The 24,720-nt window shown below is 33.9% G+C and overlaps 1 protein-coding gene across 1 annotated transcript; it reads right to left on the bottom strand.

Annotated features, from left to right (window-relative positions):
- Nucleotides 1-1,468: 1,468 nt before the first annotated feature.
- LOC137404173 (metallophosphoesterase MPPED2-like) lies at nt 1,469-21,105 on the bottom strand. The gene is made up of 8 exons (XM_068090330.1): nt 21,005-21,105; nt 18,796-18,916; nt 14,329-14,467; nt 11,204-11,340; nt 9,426-9,535; nt 6,953-7,068; nt 5,336-5,446; nt 1,469-1,786 (listed from the first exon to the last, which is right to left on the bottom strand). The coding sequence occupies exons 1-8, from the start codon at nt 21,061-21,063 to the stop codon at nt 1,545-1,547; spliced, it is 1,035 nt and encodes a 344-aa protein (XP_067946431.1). The 5' UTR covers nt 21,064-21,105; the 3' UTR covers nt 1,469-1,544.
- Nucleotides 21,106-24,720: the final 3,615 nt, after the last annotated feature.

Consider the following 24,720-nt stretch of genomic DNA (forward strand, 5'->3'; position numbering starts at 1 on the left):
TGAAGCTTTGACCACCTATTGTTAAACGGAAAACCGTCATGTTTTGAGCTTGTTACTGATGGTAAGGGGTCTCAATATGATTTTCTGATTTAATTGCTTTTCATTCCTTTGGTGTTGTAAAATAAAAAATTACAAAAAAGATAATACAATTGAAATAGTGAAAAACGATGTTGATTTTTGTATCAAGTAATACTAAAATGCAATATCGTAGATTAAATGTTTGATCCTGTTTACTGATTAATCCACATATTATTATTATATATTATGTTACCACATTATTGATTATTAGTTGTAACAGTGATGTCAGGCTTTTGTCCCTACATCCCATGAGATCGGGTCGTTTGTTGTTAGGATGACATTGACTTGATTATGTTGTGGTAATCTGAAACTGGCTACGAAATTGACAACGCCCTGTGATTGGCTTCTGAAATAGATTGTTTATAAAGTTCACCAACTCTGCAAGGCCAAGGGTTTAAAATCATAAATCAATTTATTTTGAAAAAGTATTGTAACAAATAAATATATAAATACATCACAAAAATGCCCATCTTCAAATAAAAGTATTAACAAAAATATCAAATAAAAAACAATTTACGTGGTGCCTGACAATTTACATGATTGCCTGAGATCCTACAAAAAGTACAATAATCATAGAGCGGTTAGAATAGCATAGGTGCAAATATTTTCAGAAAATAAGTCGGAACGTACAAAAATAGTTAATGTATCGTGTAGTCATCTAAAAACAACAGCTATAGCAACAAACATCAACTAATCATTGTATACTATGGAATACTCATCTACCTGCGGTGTTAGCAACAGCAACATTTCAAAAACATACTCTGTAAGGCTATGGTATGCATTTATGACAACATACACGAGTATTGCAAGGTTCTACCATCAATTTTTACCAAGTTAACAACTATATGGCCCCCTTTGGAAGGCCTTGCCACCACTGGTGGCCAGGTTGCCACTACTTAGGTAAAAGAGACACCGAAGTGTATCAACTCTTTTTAGCGCAATATGAATAACTCTTTGATTATCAACTTCGCCAGTTTATACTATTAATTTTTTGTTTACGATGTTTCATCTTACGAATACAAATTTATTTTCACAAAATCTCAGAATTAAGCAACTCCAGTTCAGTGCAAATTTTTCTAAAAAAATTTTATTTCGCAAACCAATTATATGAATTGAAAAATGTTATATTTTGAATTAAAATTGAGGGCTGTAAAATTTAGTTTAGACTGTGTTCTAGAAAAAGTTGATCATGAAACAGGTGACCTTCCCATAGGTTAGAGCACTACAGCACTTTAAGATTTTTTACTAACACTCAAATCTACTATATAATGGAAAATGGTTTGCAATAAGAAAAAGTTTAACAAAATGAGAAAAAATTTTTTTTAAATTTAAAAACTAAAAAAGTGATATAATTTCTAATGCAAAAGCGAAGACAAATACATATGCCTATAAATTACCTATGACTCTGCAGTTGCATCTCGTATCAACTATCGATGCCGATTCAAATACAAAAATATTTGACGATGTCACAGACGCCACTGAAAGCACCCTGCGCAGCCTCCTGATTGACTAACGTTGGATTGCTGCTGCAAGAACTCTCTGCTGACTTCGTGATTAGACATTCCAGCTTCGACTCGAACATCTTCCTTAGAAAAGCCCTCTGGTAGCGGGAGATCGATGCATATCGGATTATTGATGGGCTTGTAATTAATATTACAAGTAGATGCATTGGCATACAGTGTTGTGCCATCAGTGTAGAGACCGTAGCCTGTAACACAGAACAAATATTTTCATTGTCAGCAGCTAAGTGTGACTCAGTATTCACAAGCCTTTCACTGTCATACCGCCAATTTGTTTTCATGAAAAGGTATAATTTTCCAGTTTTGTAATTTTTGATTCGAGGCGAGCTAAAATGGAAGTTTAATGTGTATTTTTGACAACAATTGTAAACAGGGGTAACGTCATGTGGTTGCCAGGTCTTATCTCCACCTGCTCTTACTACATTAGCCAATGGCATACATCATCATCTGATTCACAACTACCCTCCTACTCATAAGGTTGGAGTCAGAACCAATTAGAATCTCTGCAAAAGAGCCTACTTTATGTGTTCTACGTTTTCTTATTTCTAATCTGCGTTTGGGCTGTCAAACTCAATTACGAAGCGTAGAAATAAATATGTGATTGAAAAAATTCATTTTCAAAACACATCAGACACTTTCTAACTTTCATGGCGACAATTGTCCAAGATTCTAAAATTTTTAAACACCCGTTGACCTCTTAAGCGCAATAAGAACCTACTAATTGACTATAGTTGAGCATAACCGTGTAACCTTAAAGGTTGACTTGCAACAAAATTCACATTACAGTTAGTTGATATGAAAAGATTCACTATGTCTTACTCTGCTATGTTGTAGGTGCAAAATATGTGGAAAGGTGATTACAAGCTCTTAAAAGCTCAAAAACCAACAGAAAATCGCAGCCATCACGGAAACGCCGTAGATTGGAATCCCTTTCCAAAACGGCTCAAATGGCTTCGTGATGGCTTCTGTTTACACTTTCATGCAACCTCATTTGTCAAAATATTTTCACAAATATACTTCATGCATTCAATAAAACCATGTCTATTGTCTTTACGCGCCTATTTCATCATCATCGTAATGCTGTCACTTTGAGCACTGATATCTCAAAACCTACCATAAAATTTTGTTTAATTCTTTTAACCTTAGCTCGAAAGAGTGCATATCATCATCTGGTAAACATGATGAGCCTGTTGGTCACCTGTGATAGTCAGAAAATGCTGCAGAAATTGTTCGTACTGTTTGACAGGAAGTATGGGTCACATGATCATATTACGACAATTCATGATTAGACCAAGCCGAAACAAAACTGTAAAATAGCGAGCATCTATATTTGATATGGGCTTTCCGGTAGAACCCGAAGGGTTTGTGATAAACTAGTGCTACGAGATGTTTTATATTGAGCCTTTTATTGGCCTTTCAATTCACGTGATAACATAATGTGCTAAAACAATAACCTCAATTTCTGAGAACTTCATCAAAATAAAGAGATACCAAACTACAGCGTTTTTGTGATGGCTATGATTAACTTTCCGTTTTTGAGCTTTTAAGAGCTTGTAATCACATTTTCACATATTTTGCACGTACAACACAGCAGAGTATGACATGGTAAATCTTTTGATACCAAATAACCGTAATGTGAATTTTGTTGCAAGTAAACCTTCAAGGGACAAGAGATCATTGAATGAACAATTCCATTACATATAAATCCATATAGCTATATGCTATATCCCATATATAGCTACCTGTAACATTTCCCTACATAGCAGACCTAGTGTATAAAGGGACAACAATCTGACATGGCCAGTTGGTAGAATAATATTTTAGTAGTACATTTTAGTAGATGCTCCCATAACGTAAACTCCACTTAACTTCCAAATTTATGTAAAGTTATTTACTTTGTACTAGGAAAAAAATTCTATATAATGTAAAGTTGTTTCAAATTCTCAAATTTGATTTAAATGATGAGAACCTCGTAATTAGTCTTACAAATATCGCTTTCTCTCTTGCCACACTTGGGGAGAGAAAACGACCAAGTGCGGCAAGAGAGAATAAAAATATATATTATCGAATACAATCATAGAAAATATTATATATTATATACATATAATATATATATTTATATAATATATATATTATAATAAAATAATTATAATAGAATATTATAATATTCTATTATATTCTAATATTATTCTAAAATATATTATTAATAGAATTATATTAGAGTATTATACATGTATTAGCAAATAACTTTTTTCTGTATAAATAGAAACAGTCATTTTTATTTATATATGAGTACTTGGGCAATTTAGTTCACTGGGAGAGATGATCAGGCGTGTCGGTAAAGCATAGAGAATAAGTAACCAGTGCAATTACTGGTCAGAAATGCTTAAAGATGATTGATCGGTGCAGACGATAGAGTCTTGAGATACCAAGCTGAATGTCATGGGTTCTAGTATAATTGAAAGCTATTTTTTATCATAACTTCAAGCCCTGGCGACGAATAAACTTACGGACAGACTGATACCACTCTTTTACTTATAGTAAAGATATATCTTTGTTTTACTTTATTTTAGACAAACGCAATGGTTTCTATTATTTTTCCTTTGCAGAGTAGACCTTGCTTTCTATAAAAAATTAAAAAATCAATTCAAATTACCATTGAAGGTGAGCATTCCCTTAACTTATTGTAAAATTACCATAGCTCATGGACCGACTGAAAGAGGAAAGTAAACGAGAAAAGTTGTCAATGCAAACCAATAATACTATAGTTACTGGATAGTCATTGAAACATTAGGTGTAATCTTTTCCCTTTTTAAGGGCCAAAGTTGTGAGTTTGCGAACATCTTTGGAGTTTGAAAATTTTTTAAAGTATGAGCTGTAATTTTAACACCAGAACACTTAAATTGCTCTCTAAGCATATTGTATTCATTTTTATATAAAAAGTAAATTGAAGTTATCTTGATTGGCTTTTAGTTTATATTTCAACATCAGTCCCAGTATTTTAAGCCAGAGAATGCGCTTACATACTACGGGTGTAGTTTGGACTTCATTGGGTTTGAATAGTTGTACTTGTGATTAACTGGGTTCGGCTGTGAGAAAGAAATCACATTTTTATAGATATAAGAGCGAGATTTATACATTTTAGTTGTTTAATTTTTATTTATTATTTTTTGTTTCAACTTTTGAAGAATATTTTTACTACCCGCAAAATTTTATACATTTTATATAAAGTTATATAGGCCTATATATTTATATAAAAATTATGAAAATTTTTTAAAACTTTACAATTTTAGATAAAATAAATTTAGTATAAAAGAGAAAACAATTTAATATAAAAATTCATACAGAATTTTTCTATAAAAAATTTTTATAGAAAAAATTTATATAAATATATACTTCTATCAAGCCGCAAAAGCTGAATCACGAAGTAGTGAGAGAGAAGTGTGAGTGTTGTATATACAATGCACAAGAATATATATAGTTGCATTGCTGAATTATGACCATCCAATGTCGAGTATTTATAAAACACTTATGTATGCTAACTCGCCAAGCAATTATGCATATTATTTGCACATAAACAGCATTAAGACTTGGTAAACAGGTGATTTCAGAGTAGAAAGACCTTGGCCTAGCAGCACAAGCCGCTTAGCTCAGCAGTTGATCAACTGAAAATCCAGACAGCTCAACACGAATGTCCTACATCTCCAGACTGCTACGAGACGTATACCTATACCCACCCTCATGAATGTGTCCAAACACATGCAGCTGAGGCCTTACTCTCTCCTTCAGAGTTGTATACAGCTCTACGCAGCCAACTCTATCTCCCGATGAGATCTGGTCACCGACACCTAAATTCAGAAACATCTAAATTCATACTAGATAGTAGTTGAACATGTCGAATATAACCCTTTACTGCCGTGTGTATTATTGTGAGGGTAGAACAAAACGAAAGTGAATAGACAACTTCTCGGTAAATTAAAACCAGTTTTTTTCAAATTTACTAGCTTGTGGCACAAAAAACTAAAAAAGCAAGGTATAGTGCTCCTGAATGAACTTTTCACTATTACATGAGCTGCATAGGTATACAGTATAGACAAGGCATACAACAAGATGGAATCAAGGTGCCACACCAGCCAAGTCTGCATATTAAGAGACCAACAGCTTCATTTTTACCATTGTTTTCATTTTTAAAATCAATTTTATTTAGTTAGCATGCTTGTAGTAGTGTAACGCCTCCCACTAGCAATAACAAATGCTAAAAAAGCCCCCTGAACAGCTTCATGATATTTTCCTGTACTAATAATGTGCTATTTCTATACCCAGTGTTTTTGTATAATCTTCCTTGAAAAAAAGTAAATATTAGACAATACGACCGATACAATTACAGATAGTTTGTAAATGAACCTTGCTTTCCCAGGGATGCCTTACTAAAGAATATGTAAGACCACTATGTGATGCTGTCTATCATTTCAAGTTAAAGACAACCGTCTCTTGCTACTTTATTTACAATTTCTATCGCATTATCTACTTGCTTCCTAGCAGTCCCGTACAACTTGGGAGATGATCATGTGTAACAAGTAAGAGCACAACTATTCCATGAAGCTGCAAGGTGGTCTAGTGGCGCAGTTGGCAGTGACCTTGGCTACAAAACTCGGACACCCAAGCTTTGTGAGTTTACCAAAAGTTGCAAGTTTAATCCTAATGAAAGCAAATTTTTTCCCAACCTCCAACCATGGACAGACGGACAGACAAACAGATGGACAAACAGAGGGACAGACGGACACGGCTCTTATTACAGTAAAGATTAAAAACAAGACAAGCAAAGTCTATTTTAGACACAAAAAGTAACAAACCATTTAAAAACTTGTTATCGATACTCAATTACGCTAATGATGGCAGCAGTGAAAGTGCAAAATCGGCAGCATCTCATTTAAACTACTCATAACAATAGAACTACATGTAAATATACCATCATATAAAGCTTCATTGTCTCTTCAACCTCTATGTACAATGCGCCTCCTTAGTTCTGTTCACCCAAGTTCTCAAATTGTTGTTTAGATAACTGGTGAAAAGTGGGAAAAACATATTAATGCATATTGAATTATTGATAATAACAGATATTCATTGAATACAGCGTAATTCATATGAATAATTCCATATTTCATATGGAACTATTCAATAATTCAATATGCGGTAACTTTCACAACTGAATTTTACCATTTGCTTCCTCTTCCTTTGCTAAAAGGAAGCAAATCCAAATTTAATTTTGAGGAAAAGTGGAAAATCCATCAGTAATAGGTACTGTTTAGGTTTGCTGTTTAGGTTTGTACTCTGAAATCAATGGCTCAACATACCAACTGGAGGTGTGTGCGTGATGACTACATCTGTATTACTAGGTATCCCATCCCATATTTTTAATATCTCCTTCCCTCTCTGCGCGTTGTAGGCCCAGCCATGAAAATAAGGAGACCTAGAGCAAACAATATATTAATAGCGGAGGGACAGACAAGGTATGGAAAAAATTATAATCCAGACTCCTCCATAACAAAATCTTTTTCTATCTTATCAGTCAGAAAGAGAGAGGTCTAGAGAGGTAACAAAGCAGAGTTTAGTGTCAAAAGCAGATAACAAAATGTGTACCAAATCAATTGAGCAAAAACGTCTTTTTACAGCTGTAAAAGAACTTTTTGACTTTTCGATGTTTTAACATTTCTATATGATGCATTCACAGAAAAAATGCAAAAAAATTTATAAAAAATTATACTTTGTAAAAATTATTTATAATCTTTACTTTTATTTTACGTTATGTCTTTTTATGTGTTTTATTATTACTATAATGTGTCTGTTCGGTTGAAGCCAACCTTAGAAGTTAGGAAAAAGATTGCTTCCAATAGGGTTCGAACTCATGACTTTTGGCTTAACAGACCGACACTCCCCACCTAGGCCATTTGACAGTCTTGTCGTCTTTAGGGACAATTGTACAGTTGATATTACACCTGATGACCTCTCATGGTGACTACCAAGGTACTAGTCATACTATAATAAGAGCTGTGTCCAGCCGATCCATGTTTGAAGCTGTGGTTAGAGATTGGAAAAAGACTGCACCCCACCATATTCGAACTCATAACTACCGGATTCTAAGACTGACACTAATACCTGCACCATCAACCACCTTCAGGTATAGTTGAATTATCTAAGGCAAATCCAAGTTCTGTTTTTCATAAAAATATAATTATTATTACAACGCAAAACTGCCAAATAATTTGTCCTATCTTCTTGAAGAGATGCAATATTTTTCTGTGCATAATTTATTAAGTATTAAATGTGAAAGAAGGTAAGACTTGGTGATCTAGAAAATGCCAGACTGGGGTTCAATTCCCGAGAAGGCCACCATTGATGACAGGAAGGGCATCAAACCTTAAATTGCTCTCTGCAAGAGGGCATGACTCCAGTCCCCAAGGTTCCCTTACCACTGGACTCAGACTCCAGCCAAGATCATAGAGTCATTGTATGTGTAATCATGTTTTTAAAAACACGTATAGCCACTGCTTGCAGTAAGCCAAGCAGACATAGCACTCGATCTTCAAGGGATTGTCCACACTTGACACAGAACAAATTGTCGATTCTGTCACTAGTACTAGAAATTCCACTGTCATACAGCCCACGACCAAAGTGATATTGAAAAAAAGAAAGGGTACTGATGGTTGAGAAATGCAATATTAGCAGTCAAATGGCACTGCTGTGCAATAGGATAACTGCAATAGTAGCTGTAATGTACTGGGTGTGGGTGTTATTATATACAACAAACAGCAATAATGAAAGGAAAATATTATATGTTTATATCTCTCCCCCTGCAATAGGAGAAATGCAATATTGGCCAATATTAGAAGCAAAAAGGAACGAATATTATTAGAATAACCAATATTATTAATATAGTAATAATATAAAACCAATACACAATTTTGTTTACATTTACAAATGTCATAGTTTTTATAATCTCATAAGTATAATCTCATAATCTTAAAATCTCATAAGAATCGTTAGAAAAAAATATCATCGTCATTTCCTTTACTTACACTGCGTTGTACATCAGCTAAAATACCAAAGTACTCAAGAGTCTAAAATGTCAATTACTTTGAAATCGGCAAAAATGAAACGATTTCAGTACTCCCACGTTAATTACAGAAACCTTCGACAATGCTATAGACTTGTGAAATGTGCACGTTTTTTTTCGCGAAATGCGCACGACTTAATCGTTATAATCTCTGTCGCCCGGCGTTTCAATTTCCGGTCTTAACCTGTATTAAACCAAGCTTTTCAAGCGTTTTGTGATGATTTTCGGCCAAATTAATCTGTTTATTTGTGTATAATCCGATCAGATGGGTAAGTTTTAAGAGAATTTCGATAATTTACAAAGACTTAGTAATATATTTAAATAGGTTTGTATGTGTTTTGTGTCGTTATTATACTTTAACTAATCTACAAAACGATGGTTAAATTTGTTGATGAAATTTCGAGGTAAGGGTTCGAGGCTCATTGTTGATGAATAATTTTCGCAAGTTGTGTGCACATGCATTTATCCTAAATACTCTCATACTTCGCTTCCGCTCGTTTGTTCGTGGGATCATTATTTGCTATACATCTGAATTCTGGCACATCTGAATATTTCTTTACTTGAAAAAAAACTATTGAGTAATTTCTGTAGCCTAAAACCATCTAATCAAGTGGGTCTATGAGTAACTCCCCGACTTTTCCCAGCAATATATAAAACCATAAAACTGATCAAGTGTAAAATATAGCAGAAATTAGATACTGCATAAAACTTACCAGGGAGACCCCCACATTTTCAGACCACACACAGTGGCAGCACTGTTATTTAAGTAAACGACATCTTTTGGCAGGAGCTCCCTAGGATGATTAATATTCAATTCCTGCATCTACAAGATCGAGGGAATTATTTCTAAACAAAAGTTGAGGCTTTTCGACACATAGCGGCAGCCAACAATAAATTACAAATTTTCAGGTTTTTCTAGTATGCTGAATAATATACCAATTGAGTTGTCTTCTCTCATTTATACAAAAAATAAAGGCAAGCAATACAACATTTGAACAACTTAAAAGCAATAACATGTTGGTATTATTGCAAACATTACGTTTGTAGTATGAACATCATAATGTTATAATTAAAAAAATTAAATTTATATCAAAATATAAAATAGTTTGTAAAAAGGAGTTGTGTGCCCATATGCGTTTATCATAAATCTCCCAAACAATCACATAGCTCGTGTTTGGTCCTGGGATGAACATTATAATATTATAATTAAAAAATTAACATTTATATCAAAATATAAAATAGTTTGTAAAAAGGAGTTGTGTGCACATTTGCGTTTATCATAAATCTCCCAAACAATCGCATAGCTCGTGTTTGGTCGTGGGATGAACATCATAATATTATAATTAAAAAAATTAATATTTCTATCGAAATATAAAATAGTTTGTAGAAAGGAGTCCTATGGTGCCTAAGAAAAGCTACCAAACTCAAACAACCCTGCAAAAATCCTTGAACCAATAGCAGCAACCAGATGGAAAACTTTAACAAAGATCTTATTGCTGTGCCGACTCACAGGATACACTAAAGAGACTACCTAGCAAACTTAAACTTTGAATAAGACTAAAAACTATTTATAAGTTAGACACCAAGGAGTAAGGAGAGTGGAGATAAACTAGATGAATCAAATAGTAGACAACTACAAATACTGTATACACATTTTAGCAGATAACTTCATACGGTCTACACTAGGGATGGCAAAATGATTTTGGCCATGATCCGTTACAGACAAATCTGACGAATGAAAGATCCACAACAACCTGAAGAAGTGTATTTTTCTTTTTAATCATACATAAACATGCAATTAGTTATGTACATCTTAAACAGCGTGTCAAATATGATTTTACAAAATTTTGCTTGTCTACATAATTTGACTAAAAATCAGTGAATGAATGAGCTGTAATAAATATGTCTGATATCAGTGAGGAAAATGATGAGTGGGCTTTGACTTCACAATATTATCAAAACGCAGTTATCTGCTACTTGCAACGACTCTCAAAGTTCACGAAGATGAGTATTTGTGAGTCGTGTTCTATGATTACTTTTTACAAAATTCATGGCTGAAAACAACGAATTTACAAAAATTTTGAGAAAAGTTTACAAAAATCTTTTCTAAAACAAATTAAACAAAAATACTTCAAAAATCTAGATCCGAATCCGGATCTAGATCCGCCATTTGGCCATAGCTGTTTTTAAGTTTTAAACATGAATGATTGTAGAGTCTACACAAAGTTGACATCTGTGTAGACTACACAAAGCACAGCTGCAGTTAATTAGGTGAATAACAGAGTGGACGACTCCGAATCATTCATGTTTAAAACTTCCTCATACTGTAAGTGACTATACAAAATCTTCCAGAATGTTTGTATAAATAGGATATCCTGTAGTAGTCTTCCTACAAACCCACAACAAATGAATTCAAATTTATCACTTGAAAGAATAAAGAACTGCGAGAGACCACTTTCAGCATCGGCATAATTAAACCATTATTTCTTACTTTTTGTTTCATAGAGTCAACACCAGTAGAGCCAAGGAGTCTTTTGAATGTTCTTATATCACAGAAACCATCACAGTAGCCAAAGGAGAGCTCATGATTTCCAGCTATCACTACCTTATGTTTATGAGGCTGGGTTGCTAAAAGGAAGGGAAAGAACGACTTGAGAAGCTCTCTAAATGTCAAGAATAGAACTGAAGATATCATATAAAGCTTCATTGTAACTTCAACCTCCATGTTCAATGTGCCTCTTTAGTTCTGTTCTTCCAATTTCTTAAATTGCTGTTTAGATAACTGGTGAAAAGTGGGAAAAGCATATTGAATATAAAATCAAAATATGCCTTCAGATTTAAAATAAAATTAAAAATTTGAAAGCTGTAGCGAATTGCAACGCAGGGCACAGGCTATCATATAATCGGAGGTTAATTGCAAGCAATAGATATCAACTGGTAGAATAATTTCTTGGCTTCCCAATGCATATTTATTTAGAGATCTTTGACAAGTTGGAGGCGAGTTAGCAGATTTATCGCATCCAAAAGGGTTAATGTCGTTCCGTCCAAAAGAGTGTGCATATATATACAACATATAATACAATACATATAATACAACACATCATATAATATAGACAACATTTGCTTTTCCCGTAAAAGGGTTAAATTTATCTTTCCAAAATTCTAACAAGCTATTTGAAAAATAAAACGCCAGCCTCTATTTGAATGCCACCCTCCATTTGAACGCCACCTCTATTTGACCTACTATATGGAAAGGGTTGAACAATAGAGCGCCATAGCGTTCAAATAGAGGTTTTACGGTAACTGCTATGACAAAATTTAACGAAAGCAAAAACAAGCTGAGAACATTCATAAACAATTTTTATACACTTTATACATTTTTTTAAAATGTAAAAAGGTTTACTGTTAGGGGCTCATCTAAATAATAAATGCCAGTGATGTGGTCCTTTAAAATGAAGGAGACAAAAGTGGCCACTAACAATACAAATAAAACTGCTATGAGGCAGCATGCCCTTAATAACTAGAAGCATTTGAATAATAAGCTACTTTCCGTTAGACTGACAAGAACAGCAATAACATACAAAACAAGAATTAGTGAGGAGAATCATCTGATATTCCATACGAACCATACAAAGGTTTTTGTTTTTAGGTAAGTTGCTTTACAAATTTTGCTTTCATAATCAGAGTTGCGGTACAGAGTTGCGGTACAGAGTTGCGGTACAGAGTTGCGGTACAGAGTTGCGGTACAGAGTTGCGGTACAGAGTTGCGGTACAGAGTTGCGGTACAGAGTTGCGGTACATTGCAATGGTTGGTAAAATTGGTAATAACTAGCAATTCTAACTAGCAATATACTAACTAGCAATTAACTTAATGACCAATTTTTACATAATTATGTTAATTTAAAACTTAATGCAGATTTCTTTAAATGCTTGATAATTTAGCGCGTAATTCAGCTTTTGAAAATATATTATTCATTAATTTAATTATTACTGTGCTTAATTGTCAAACTAATTTGGTAATTTAAAGCATAATTCAATTTAATCTCCATTGAATTAATTACCATAAAACCTTGATTTGCACGCCATGACACTATTTTTCAACCCTTCCTCTATAGTGGCGTATAATTGGAGATGGTGTTCAAATAAAGGGTGGCGCTGCACTTTTCGACCAGCTAGTTAAAAGTTTGGGAAGATAAATTTAACCATTTCACGGGTGAAGCCTAATCTATATAGTGTATATATTTCTCAGTGTTAGTGTGTAGGTGCGTCCAGCTATAGATATAGCGCACGCTGATTATTTTACCAATGCGGCCACGCGTTACGATGCCCCTGTAAAGAAATATTTTTCGTAAGGGTCAATTACTATATTTGGGGTCAAGGCCAATTCTTCTCCTGTGGACAATTATATAAAAAACATATTAGACGGATACAGTTACTACTTATTCTTGATGGTGTCGCTTTCAGTTTTGAGAAAAAATCTGGAAAGCTTTGTATTTAGGAAACGGACTTCGATACGCCATAAGAATGACTGCTATTACATCATACAGAGTTCCTGAAGAATATGTTATCATTCATCAAAACACTTCAAAGTCATCAGGTAAGATTGCAAACCGCGTTATGGATGAATCTGAAAACGATTGGTCGGATTTAGACCTTAGTGACTTTGAATCATAGTGTAGTTCTGATGATTGCGATGATCGATATTCTCAGGTACACTGACACTAAAATCATGGCAACCGCTACAGCATAAATGGATGAAAGAATTGATTGTTATTGTTGTAACCGAGTCATCGTTAGTACGATTTTTTGGACAATTTTCTAATGATCACTTATTATTATGGGTTCATAAAGATTAAAATATGTGAAAGTGGTTGTCTATTACAGGTGATGTTCATTTAAAGGGTGGCACTGTTTTTTTCTACTCCTCCCCTATAGCGGCATTCTATTAGAGGTGATGTTCGAATAAAGGTTTTATAATTTAATTTAACAAATTATGGTAATTTAATTATTCACTCAATAATTTTACACATAAATTAGTTGCATAATTTTATTTGAATTAATTTGTTAGTTTAATTATTAATGCAACAAATCTTCAAACTAATTTGATGATTTAATGTTAGATTAAATTTAAACAAAAAATAATAAACAGAAAAGAAAATAATTTGTTAACTCAATTATCAATGCAAGTTCACAAACCCAAAATTAATTCATTTAATTATTAATGCTGTTTTAAACTACTAACTAATTATCAATTTTATTGCAATTTCTGTCACCCCAACCCTGTTCAATATGCATGTGATGAGACAGGAACTTCTTTCAAATATTTAAGTAGAAAGTTTACTTGTTAATTTGAAAAAAGGCAACATTCATTCATAAAACTTGGTTTTTTAATTTCATTTGAAGGATATATTAAATTTGATAGCAAAGAACTAATGCTACATACTTCATGGATCATAGGCTGTAAAGACGTTCGATCTGATGATTAGTAAAATTGCAATGTGATGCTAACCTGACCTTGAGCGACAAGTGTAACACAGGCTATTATAGAAAAGGTGGGATGCAATATTTGAGGAACATTGGGTCTCTAAAAACTTAGCAATCGCTACATATTCTCACCCAGAAAGTTGGCAAAAGCTTGCACCTCTCCCATCCCTCCATGAAATGTGAAATCTCCAGCGTGTATTAGAACATCTCCTGCTGGAACATCAAGGCGGTTGGTTCTAGAGTGTGTGTCTGATATGCATACAATCCTCACCTGCCGAACAGAGTCAAATACTGTTATGACAGGGCAATGTGACCAGGGCCGTAGCGATAGGCCACCTGGTCACCACTGTCGTAGAGCCGAGCCTTCGAGACGCCGAGGAAGGATTGGCCACTATTAGGGTGCTCGGGCTAACAAGAAGAAATCAAGAGACTGATAAACCGTGAAAGAGAAACCGAGCGTAAAACAAAAGAGGGACGAATCCTAAAACGGAAACAAAAGTATAAAAGGATTGATCGTTTTGGCAGAGTGGTATGTGCACTATCTCTGCATGATTCAAATGCGGTTTATTGCCTGCCATGCATGTACATTTATATATTTATTTAGTAAATATATATTTCATTGGCACTTAACACTCAGTGTAGTTGTTTGACTGCCTAGTGGAGGATAAAGGGAACTACCAGTTTCCTTTACAATACACTCAAAATTTTCTCCTGCAGGCAGTGTCAAATGTATACAATTTTCACCTGCAGGCAGTGTCAAATTGATACAATTTTCACTTGCAGGCAGTGTCAAATGCATACAATTTTTACCTGCAGGCAGTGTCAAATGCATACAATTTTCAAATGTATGCAACTTTTACCTGCAGGCAGAATCAAATGTATACAATTTTCACCTGCAGGCAGTGTCAAATGTATACAATTTTCACCTGCAGGCATTGTCAAATGGATGCAATTTTCACCTGCAGGCACTGTCAAATGTATACAATTTTCACCTGCATGTAGTGTCGAATCTCATCTGCACTATAGTTTCAACTATTTATTCACCCTTGCCTATATCAATATTAATACATCCACTTTGCCATTTGTGTGTGTATTTCAATATTTCTAGCCCGATTTCATCCTACCTTCACACACATATGCTGTGTGCTCTCTGCCAGATTGCCATAAATATTTGTTCTCAAACCCCCATCAGGTTTCTGAAAACCAGACTCTTAAACATCCACCTGCGGACTATTTGAATAAAAACGAATGAAATCCCGGACACGCCAGGCTTAAAGATAAAATTGCACAAAAATTTTAGTAGATTTTATCAAAAGGTATCGGTATTTTTCTTTCACTTGCGAAATGATAGAATATGTTTGAGGTGGTCTGTCAGCCAGGATGTTTCAAGATTAAAATTGACAAAACGAATAGCGGTTAACCGCTCCGATCACAAGTGCAACCCTGAATTCCATAGAGACTGACAGAATAGAGATGTGTAATGCTGTAACTTGAACACAATAGCTGATATCGTCTATCGCAACCATAGCAACTAGTGACATCATTTCGCACGTACTCCTTCTGAGCATTTTTAACGTGATCAAGTTTTGTCGATTTCAATCTTGAAATACCCTGGCAGTCAGATCACCTCAAACATAAAAAACAATCACTAATGATAGAGAAATACAGTGCGTCCTCGGGTACGATTGACCCTGCTATACGATTTTTTTGCCCTGCTATGTAAAACACGCGGATTTTTACCATTTCCATATGAAATATTTTTCGGCATACAAAATCAATGAAAATCTTCTTGAAATTCAAAATTTGGCGGTCGGTGTGCTGACTACCTCGGAATCACAAATATGCTGATATGCTATTCGCCAAAATCCCTCCAACAACGAATGAAAGAAATAAAATGCTTGATCTCGCTCAATTCGGTGCAATTCATTAGTGGTTGTTGTGAAAAGGAAACCAGAAACAGATAGGTGGTAGAATTTTAGTGGTGAAAAAGTTGAAGTTCAGTAAAATAGCTAAAACTACATGTATTCTGAAACTTGGCTTTATGTATGCGTTTAGTAAGCTAAATTCATTTAAGTTAAATTCAACGTTTATGTTATACATCTGCAATGATATGAAATCTTATCCAAATGTATATTGCTTTGCTAGTAGATAGTTCATAGTGACTACATGTACTCTGTGGTTTTACCAAATGATTGATTGAACAAAGTTTCCTAATCTACCTTGATAGTTATAGTAGATTTAGAGTTAGGATTGTCAGTGTTGTTACTCGTTTTAATTTTAACTATAATCTGACATCACAAATTAGTATTACTTGCGGACATGAAGGGGGACTTCATTTGGACTGGAATGGTTCAAGTAAAGTCACATCTCTACATATGAAGGTCATTTGTTCTGATATACCGTTTGTTTGCAATGCTATTTGCCAAAATCTTTCCAACAACGAATGAAAGAGATAAGGTGCTCGATCTCGCTCAGTTCGGGATTATTTGTTACTAATTTTAGTGAAAATGAAACCAGAAACAGTTGAAGTCCAGTAAAATAGTTAAAAATACATACTAAAACTTAGCTTAAAGTATGTGTTTAGTAAGCTAAATTCATTTAAGTTAAATTCAACGTTTATGTTACACATCTGCCTTGAAGATAGGAACTTATATTTTATGTCTGTCTCAAAGGTAAGAACTCCCCACGATACGTACTGCACATAGTACATTATGTTACATTTTCTTGCAGATCATATACCAATAAATACACTAAGTTACTGTAGGTAACTATAGTTACTGAAGTTAACGTATTATTTTGTTACAAGTTTTTGTATGTACAGTGCACCCTCAGGATACGATTACCCTGATGTACGATTTTTTCACCTTACGAAGTGGAATGTGATGATTTTTCACCTCATCATGCGAATCTTATTTCACCATACGAATTCAACAAAATTTTCGTCTGAGTTCAAATTTTGCCAGCCGTAATGCGCTTATTACGCACGTGTATGTCAAAATAACAAAGACACCAAAATGCTGTTCGCCGAAAATATACTCATAACGTCTGAAAGAAAGACGATGACAGATTTCTCCCAGTTCGGCAATTTTCGTGTGTAAAAAGGTAATATATTCCCTTTAAACCTGTAGCAAAGTTGGAGTTGCAATCCCTTCAAACAGGTTAGTGGTCATACAACTTCCCTTTACTACCTGCTAACAAAAATCTACTTCGTTACGAAAACAGTAGCGTTCGGACTTTTTTGCCGAATCAGATTGAAATTTTTTCTTAAACAGGCCTACCAAAAGTTATAGTGAAAGCGAAGACAGAAACCGATGGGTTACTCGAAGGTAAGAACTCCCACGGTACATACTGCATTACATTTTATTGGGGCTCATAACCCCTAAATATAATAAAGTTACTGTCGGTAACTATAGTTACTACGGTTAACATACTACAGTCAAACATGGATAACTCACCCATGGATAGCTCGAACACATGGTTAATTCGAACGTTTTCTTTGGTCCGTTCCCACATAATAATAAATTGCTATAGATAACTCGAACTCAACACTGTTAACTCGAACTGTTTTTTGCCCAACGGCTACCAAAACGGTTGTTATCGCTTTAGAAAATCACTTTATTCCAAGCCATAGAGGTAAACCTTAACTTTTCGTAATTCATAAGCATCGTTATTACCACCATCGGTAAAATATTTTTGTCAACGACTTTTCTAAAGGTTTGGTGAAATTTGATTTATACCAAACATCCGCTTAGCGATCACCCTTCGGAAGCAAGGTAAAGTGAGGTAATCTTTGCATAAACTTCAAGAAAAATCGGCAAAATTGATCGTGGGTAAAACGCTCAAAAGAAAAAGATGTCCTTTCTTTTGAGCATTTCAACAACGATCAAGTTTTGCCAATGTCAATCTAAAAAGCGTCCTGGCAATAACATCACCTCAAACAACAAACCAATCTCAAGTGATAGAAAAATCTCTATACTTTTTGATAAAAACGTTTCAAACTTTACATTAGAAGCATTTAATTTGAAACAAGCCATTTGTGCTTTTGATTTATATTATAGTTTGTATATGTACATGCATCTACTAATAAATAAGTAAATGCATGGACTTGTGACAATGCTCTGATAACTTGAACGCTCTGATAATTCGAACACTTTCGCTCGGTCCCGTGAAGTTCGAGTTATCCATGTTTGACTGTATTTTGTTACTAATTTGTAATATATACAGCGCTTATATAAAATTTTGGACGATCTTTACCAGGAGAAGTTTGCATTATACAATTACAATTTTTTCACCATGTGATGCCAACACTGGAACAACTTAAAATCCTGAGGGTATCTGTATATACAATGTTCTGTATACAAAATGTGGGTTTCTATATCCCTCTAAACAGGATTTGCCTTACGATGCTAACACTGGAATGAACTGAAATCGTATGGCGAAAGTCCGCTGTATCAAGGGATCCACTGCACCGATAACTTCTGATATCTTGTGTAAGTTGATTTTGAATGCTAGACAATCATACATGCAACCCTCACCACCATGTATGAAGATATCAGACTGGGGAACCTTTGCTAAACAAGTGATACGAGCTGTACTTACGTTATCAGAAGTGATAGGAACTCCTGGACCTATCGATTTGATTTTCTTTGTCTTTTTAAATTCTTTCTCCACAGAAAGCATACTAAAAGCTCTGTCCGGACATCGTGTCTCTGGATGTACCCTAGTGAAACACGGTTAAAAATATTCAGCTCAATTGTGTTATATATCACTATAAACTTTATATCCCTCTCAACACAAAACAGCTGCGTTTGTCTGAGATAGAAAGTATATTACTACCAGATAAGGAAAAGGATCCAGAAAAAATATACTAGTGTAGTATTTGGCATGGCATGTTGTTCAACTACTCAGGGCAAAATCGATGCTCGTAACCCTCAACCAATGGAAATAATATACAGCTAAGTAAAATGTACTCCCACCTACTCACTGACCAACCAAATACCATCTAACAAACAAATTTCAACCTCATAATTTTAATAGCCAATCATATAATGTAATAAACCAATGATGTTACTTATATTACTATAATTTTAATACGGTTATCTTTGAAGCAAATATTGCCTCGTATATATCAAATGATAGAAAAATATCGATATTTTCTGATAAAACCTACTAAACTGTTGTGCAATATCATCTCTAACTGGTATTCTTATAGGAATATGTGCTCCAAGATATAGTGACCCTCCTGATACAGAGGACCCTAGCCATAAAATTTTAATTCGTTCAAGTGTTGCATCGTAAGGCGAAAATTTGGTATAGTGGGGTAATAGTAATGAGCCCATAGTAATAATCTAATGCAAACACTCCCTAAGAAAAATCGTCAACATTTTATATAGGTACTGTAGATATTAAAATTAGTAACAAAGTAGCATGTTGACCTTAGTAACTATGGGTTACCTACAGTAACTTTAGTGTATTTAGTGGTTATGATCTGCAATAAAAGGGAACGCTGAAATGTACTATGTGCAGTACATACTGTAGGGAGTTCTTACCTTCAAGGCAGATGTGTAACATAAGTGTTGAATTTAACTTCAATAAATTTAGCTTACTAAACACACACTTAAAACTAAGTTTAGCATGTATTTTTAACTATTTTACTGGACTTCAACTGTTTCCGGTTTCATTTTCACTAAAACTAGTAACAAATAATCCCGAACTGAGCGAGATCGAGCACCTTATCTCTTTCATTCATTGTTAGAAAGATTTTGGCAAATAGCATTGCAAACAAACGGTATATCAGAACAAATGACCTTCATATGTAGAGATGTGACTTTACTTGAACCATTCCAGTCCAAATGAAGTCCCCCTTCATGTCCACAAATAATACTTATTTGTGATGTCAGATTATAGTTAAAATTAAAAAGAGTAACAACACTAACAATCCTAACGCTAAATCTACTATAACTATCAAGGTAGATTAGGAAACTTTGTTCAATCAATCATTTGGTAAAACCACAGAGTACATGTAGTCACTATGAACTATCTACTAGCAAAGCAATATACATTTGGATAAGATTTCATATCATTGTACATGTGAAAGAACTATGAAAAAAAGAGAAAAACCGTTTTTCATAACTAACAGCCAAAACACAAAAATTTTTATTCGTTTCCTTGAAAGTTCACGGAACAAAGTAACATTTTTCATTTTAGTCTCACTAATGTAAACAAATTGGAATAAATTTGCTAAACTGTGATCATTAGCATATGAACAATGGTACAAAGATACAATGGGAGCTACCCAGAAGCAAACATTTTATCAGACATATAATTAGTACAAAAATTTGTGCTTTGTAATTTTACAAAATAAAACTCTAGTTTGTTATATCAATATACAAAATTTATTACTTGACACGCCTCAATTTCATTAAAAAATTTTAATAACATTAAAGCTGCCTTTAATTCACTCGCTGACCTTTGTAACTCCTCAATATTGTGTTATTCCTAAAATAAAGGTATCCATTGTTTTTTTTACGTCATCAAGTCGTCTGCACATTCAAGAAAAAGTCACCATATTTGTAAAAACGATCGTTATTCTTTTATTTAATAGTATTTATTGGTGTGGTTTTGATAATATAATAAAAAAATTGCAAACAAAAGCAACGTTTTCAAAATTCATTGCAAAAGCTTCGTGTATTAACGATAAAAGTTGTCCATAAAGATGGCCGACAACGATAAAATGACGTCAGAAAAAAAAACGAAGGATAAGTCCCTTGTATACGTTTTGATGATTTGATACAATATCACGTCTTACCGAATGCCATGAGAGATGCAGTCTGTTTGCTGATGACCACTTGGCCCTGCAGATGCCATATTCTGAAGTGAACCTATTTCGGTGATGAGACAACAATTATTTATATCTGTAATAATAAAGTTTCATGATAATTGAAAATACATATATGTGATATACAGTGGGTGTTCAAAAGTAGTGAACTACTTTGAATTTGCTGAGATATTCACTATTTTCTCAAAATTAACAAGTTAATTTTGAAGCAAACCTGGCAAAAGTAAATACAGTGAAACATGGATAACTCGCCCTCGGATATAGCGAACACATGGTTAACTCGAATGGATTTGCTTGGTCCGTTCCCACGCAATAATAAATGGCTCTATATAACTCGAACGCAACACTGTTAATTCGAACTGTTTTTTGCCCAACGGCTACTGAAACGGTTGCTATCGCTTTAGAAAATCACTTTATTCCAAGCCATAGAGGTAAACTTCAACTTTTCGTAATTTATAAGCGTCGTTATTACCTCCATCGGCAAAATATTTTGTCAACGACTTTTCTAAAGGTTTGGTGAAATTTGATTTATACTGCTATACGATGAATAGCACAGGCTAGCCGGGTCACGCGCGCAAGGAATTTCGCATGCACATACAAAACAAAAACAGCATGTTTTTGTTTTGTATTTGCGTGGCGAAAATCCTTGAGTGCGTGACCCGGCTAGCCCGTGATGAATAGTTTTCCGACGTTGATTCCGTGTTGAATCAACGTCGGAATGTTGAATGTTTAAAACGTCTTAAAAATTGTTGTAATTAAACGTATACGTTGTCTTAGCGAAAAAAAAACTATTCATCGTTTGACTTAAACACAGAATACGTGTGTACATTCAATAAGTATCCATTCAAAAAGCGTGAGTGATATACAATGTACCGTAAAACCTCGTAAAACTTTTAATTGAACTGCCTCGGAGTGTTGCTCTTAACGAATCCCAGGTAAAGTAAGGTAATCTTTGCATAAACTTCAAGAAAAATCGGCAAAATTGATCGTGGGTAAAACGCTCAAAAGAAAAAGATGTCTTTTCTTTTGAGCATTTCAACAACGATCAAGTTTTGCCAATGTCAATCTAAAAAACATCCTGGCAATAACATCACCTCAAACAACAAACCAATCACAAGTGATAGAAAAATCTCTATACTTTTTGATAAAAATGTTTTAAACTTTATATTAGCATTTAATTTGAAACAAGCCATTTGTGCTTTTGATTTATATTATAGTTTGTATATGTACATGTATCTACTAATAAATAAGTAAATACATGGATTATGACAGTGCTCTGATAACTTGAACGCTCTGATAATTCGAACACTTTTGCTCGGTCCCTTGAAATTTGAGTTATCCGAGTTTCACTGTATCTTGAAGGTTGACTTGCAACAAAATTTACATTACAGTTATTTGGTATCAAATGGATCACCAAGTCTTACTCTGCTGTGTTGTAGGTTCAAGATATGTGGAAATGTGATTACAAGCCCACGTGAACTGAAAGCTCAATAAAAAGCTAAATATAAAACGTCTCGTAGCACTAGTTCATGATGACAAACACTTTGGCCTCTACCGGGAAGCCCTTATCAAACATAGATGCTCGCTACTTTACAGTTTCAATTCAGCTTGGTCTAATCATTTAGTCGTAATCTGATCATGTGACCCCTACTTCTTACCAGATGGCGCGAACAAATTCTGCAACAATTTTTGACTATCATAGGTGACCAACAGACTCCTTATGTTTATCTGAGGATAATATGCACTCTTTTGAGCTAAGGTTAATAAATTAAACTAATTTTTAGGCTAAGTTTTGAGATATCAGTGCTCAAAGTGACAGCATTACAATGATGATGAAATAGACGCATAAGGAAAATAGACATTGTTTTATTGAATTGAATTTTTGTGAAAATATTTTGACGAATAAGGTTGCATGAAAATGTAAACAAAAGCACATCATATATCTGTGTATATGTACATCATATATCACTGTATATGCATATACAGTCAAACTTCTAAGATCTGAATCTGTTCATTCTGAGATAGCTGCTAAAATGACTGTATGTTACATTGAAGTCTCCCTTAAGAATACTATCAACTCCATCAATTTTCTCTCAAACCCAAAAAATGTTTTGCATTAATATATACTACACCTAAAGGGTAAAAACACATTGATGCAGCAATAATCAATAATAGCCTTCATCGTGACTTTGCGTTAGAAACAAGTGAATGAAAATTTAGGCTATGTGATATGTAGGATTAGAGACGAAGGCGAAGACAGAGAGGTACATATAATTCACTCGAACTTCACATGGGTAAATCTTAAACTAACTTTTTAATTCTAGTATTTTTTACATTTTCACTTATATTCTAAAGAACACTTCGGGTTTTTAGTAAAATATTTGCTCAAATTTGGCATCTCGGGCTGAAGTTTTAGTTTGTTATGTCAATTTTAAATAAAGGTTTGACTGTATCTGGTTGGTGTTTCAAACTATATCATGCAGATAAGCAAAGACAAAGAAAGTAAGTTTATTAGATAAATATGACCTCAGACACCAAGAGTGTTTGCTACAAAACCTTCTGTTACATTCAAAACTAACTTAAAAAACTTTCAACACTATAAGCCATCACCAATTCACAGACTAGCATACCGGCTAAGTTTATGTTTGTATACATTAAATGTTGACTTGCAACAACATTCGCGTTACAATTATTTGGTATCAAAAGATTCACCATGTTTTACTCTGCTGTGTTGTAGGCGCAAAATATGTGGAAATGCAATTACAAGCTCTTAAAAGCTCAAAAACGAACAGTTGATCACAGCCATCATGAAACCGCCATAGACGGGAATCAATTTATTAATCATTAACAAAAAGCAATAGATATAACAATAAAATTTATTGAGTGTCTAAATTAAGGTTTTAAAAAAGCAATAATCTGATTTTAAAAGCAATAATATGGTTAAAAAGCTCATTGATTTGCATATTTTGATATTTAAGTGTCTATTGCTTTGTATTGACATCAAGCCTCAAATTTATTTATTCATTTCATAACAAAAACGTAAAAGCTATAGTGATACGTACACCCATAACTGAATATACAAGCAAGCTATACAACGTATTTTAGGTACTTTATCATATTTGGCATCTCAGCCTATGTATGGAATATGGTGATAAGAAAAATTTTAACAATTACTTATGAAGCGCTCAACATTAACAAGTTCTCTAATTTACCAAGGTATTTAATTTGGTGCCACTCTATAATTTCTTGTTTAGTTTAGATCTACTTGAACTTCTTGATAGCGCCAATCAATTCTCTAAAGTTACAGACTGTCTGAGACTGGCGTATGGCTTAAATAATTTAGTTTTAAATATGCTACTACCTTTTTACAAAAAACATGCTTTTGGAAAATCAAAAGTCTTTCTACTAGCAAGCGATCAAAGTCTAAAAATATTGTAAGGGTATCACCAAGGAATAACGTGAACAAGTGAGCTGAAAAACAATTATTGACTTATGCAAAAAGTTAGATCATTCTTAGAGAGTAATAAAAATACATAATAGACTGCTTGAACGCTCGACAGACGATTGTTGTTGCCTACTCAAAAAGAAAAGTGAATAATTACTGAATACGAGATGAAGAGGTAAACATCTGTGAAACAAAGTAATTTACCACACAAATACAAAATCTTTCGTTTTCTATTTATTCT

This window comes from Watersipora subatra, chromosome 9, assembly GCF_963576615.1.
Source record: "Watersipora subatra chromosome 9, tzWatSuba1.1, whole genome shotgun sequence".
Lineage (NCBI taxonomy): Eukaryota > Metazoa > Bryozoa > Gymnolaemata > Cheilostomatida > Watersiporidae > Watersipora > Watersipora subatra.

Coding starts and splice junctions, on each gene's coding strand:
- LOC137404173 (XM_068090330.1), bottom strand. CDS start 21,063: ATGGCATCTGCAGGGCCAAGTGGTCATCAGCAAACAGACTGCATCTCT. Junction 18,917..21,004: donor TGCATCTCTCATGGCATTCG/GTAAGACGTGAT, acceptor GTGTTTCACTAG/GGTACATCCAGAGACACGAT. Junction 11,341..14,328: donor AGCTTTTGCCAACTTTCTGG/GTGAGAATATGT, acceptor CCTTCCTTTTAG/CAACCCAGCCTCATAAACAT.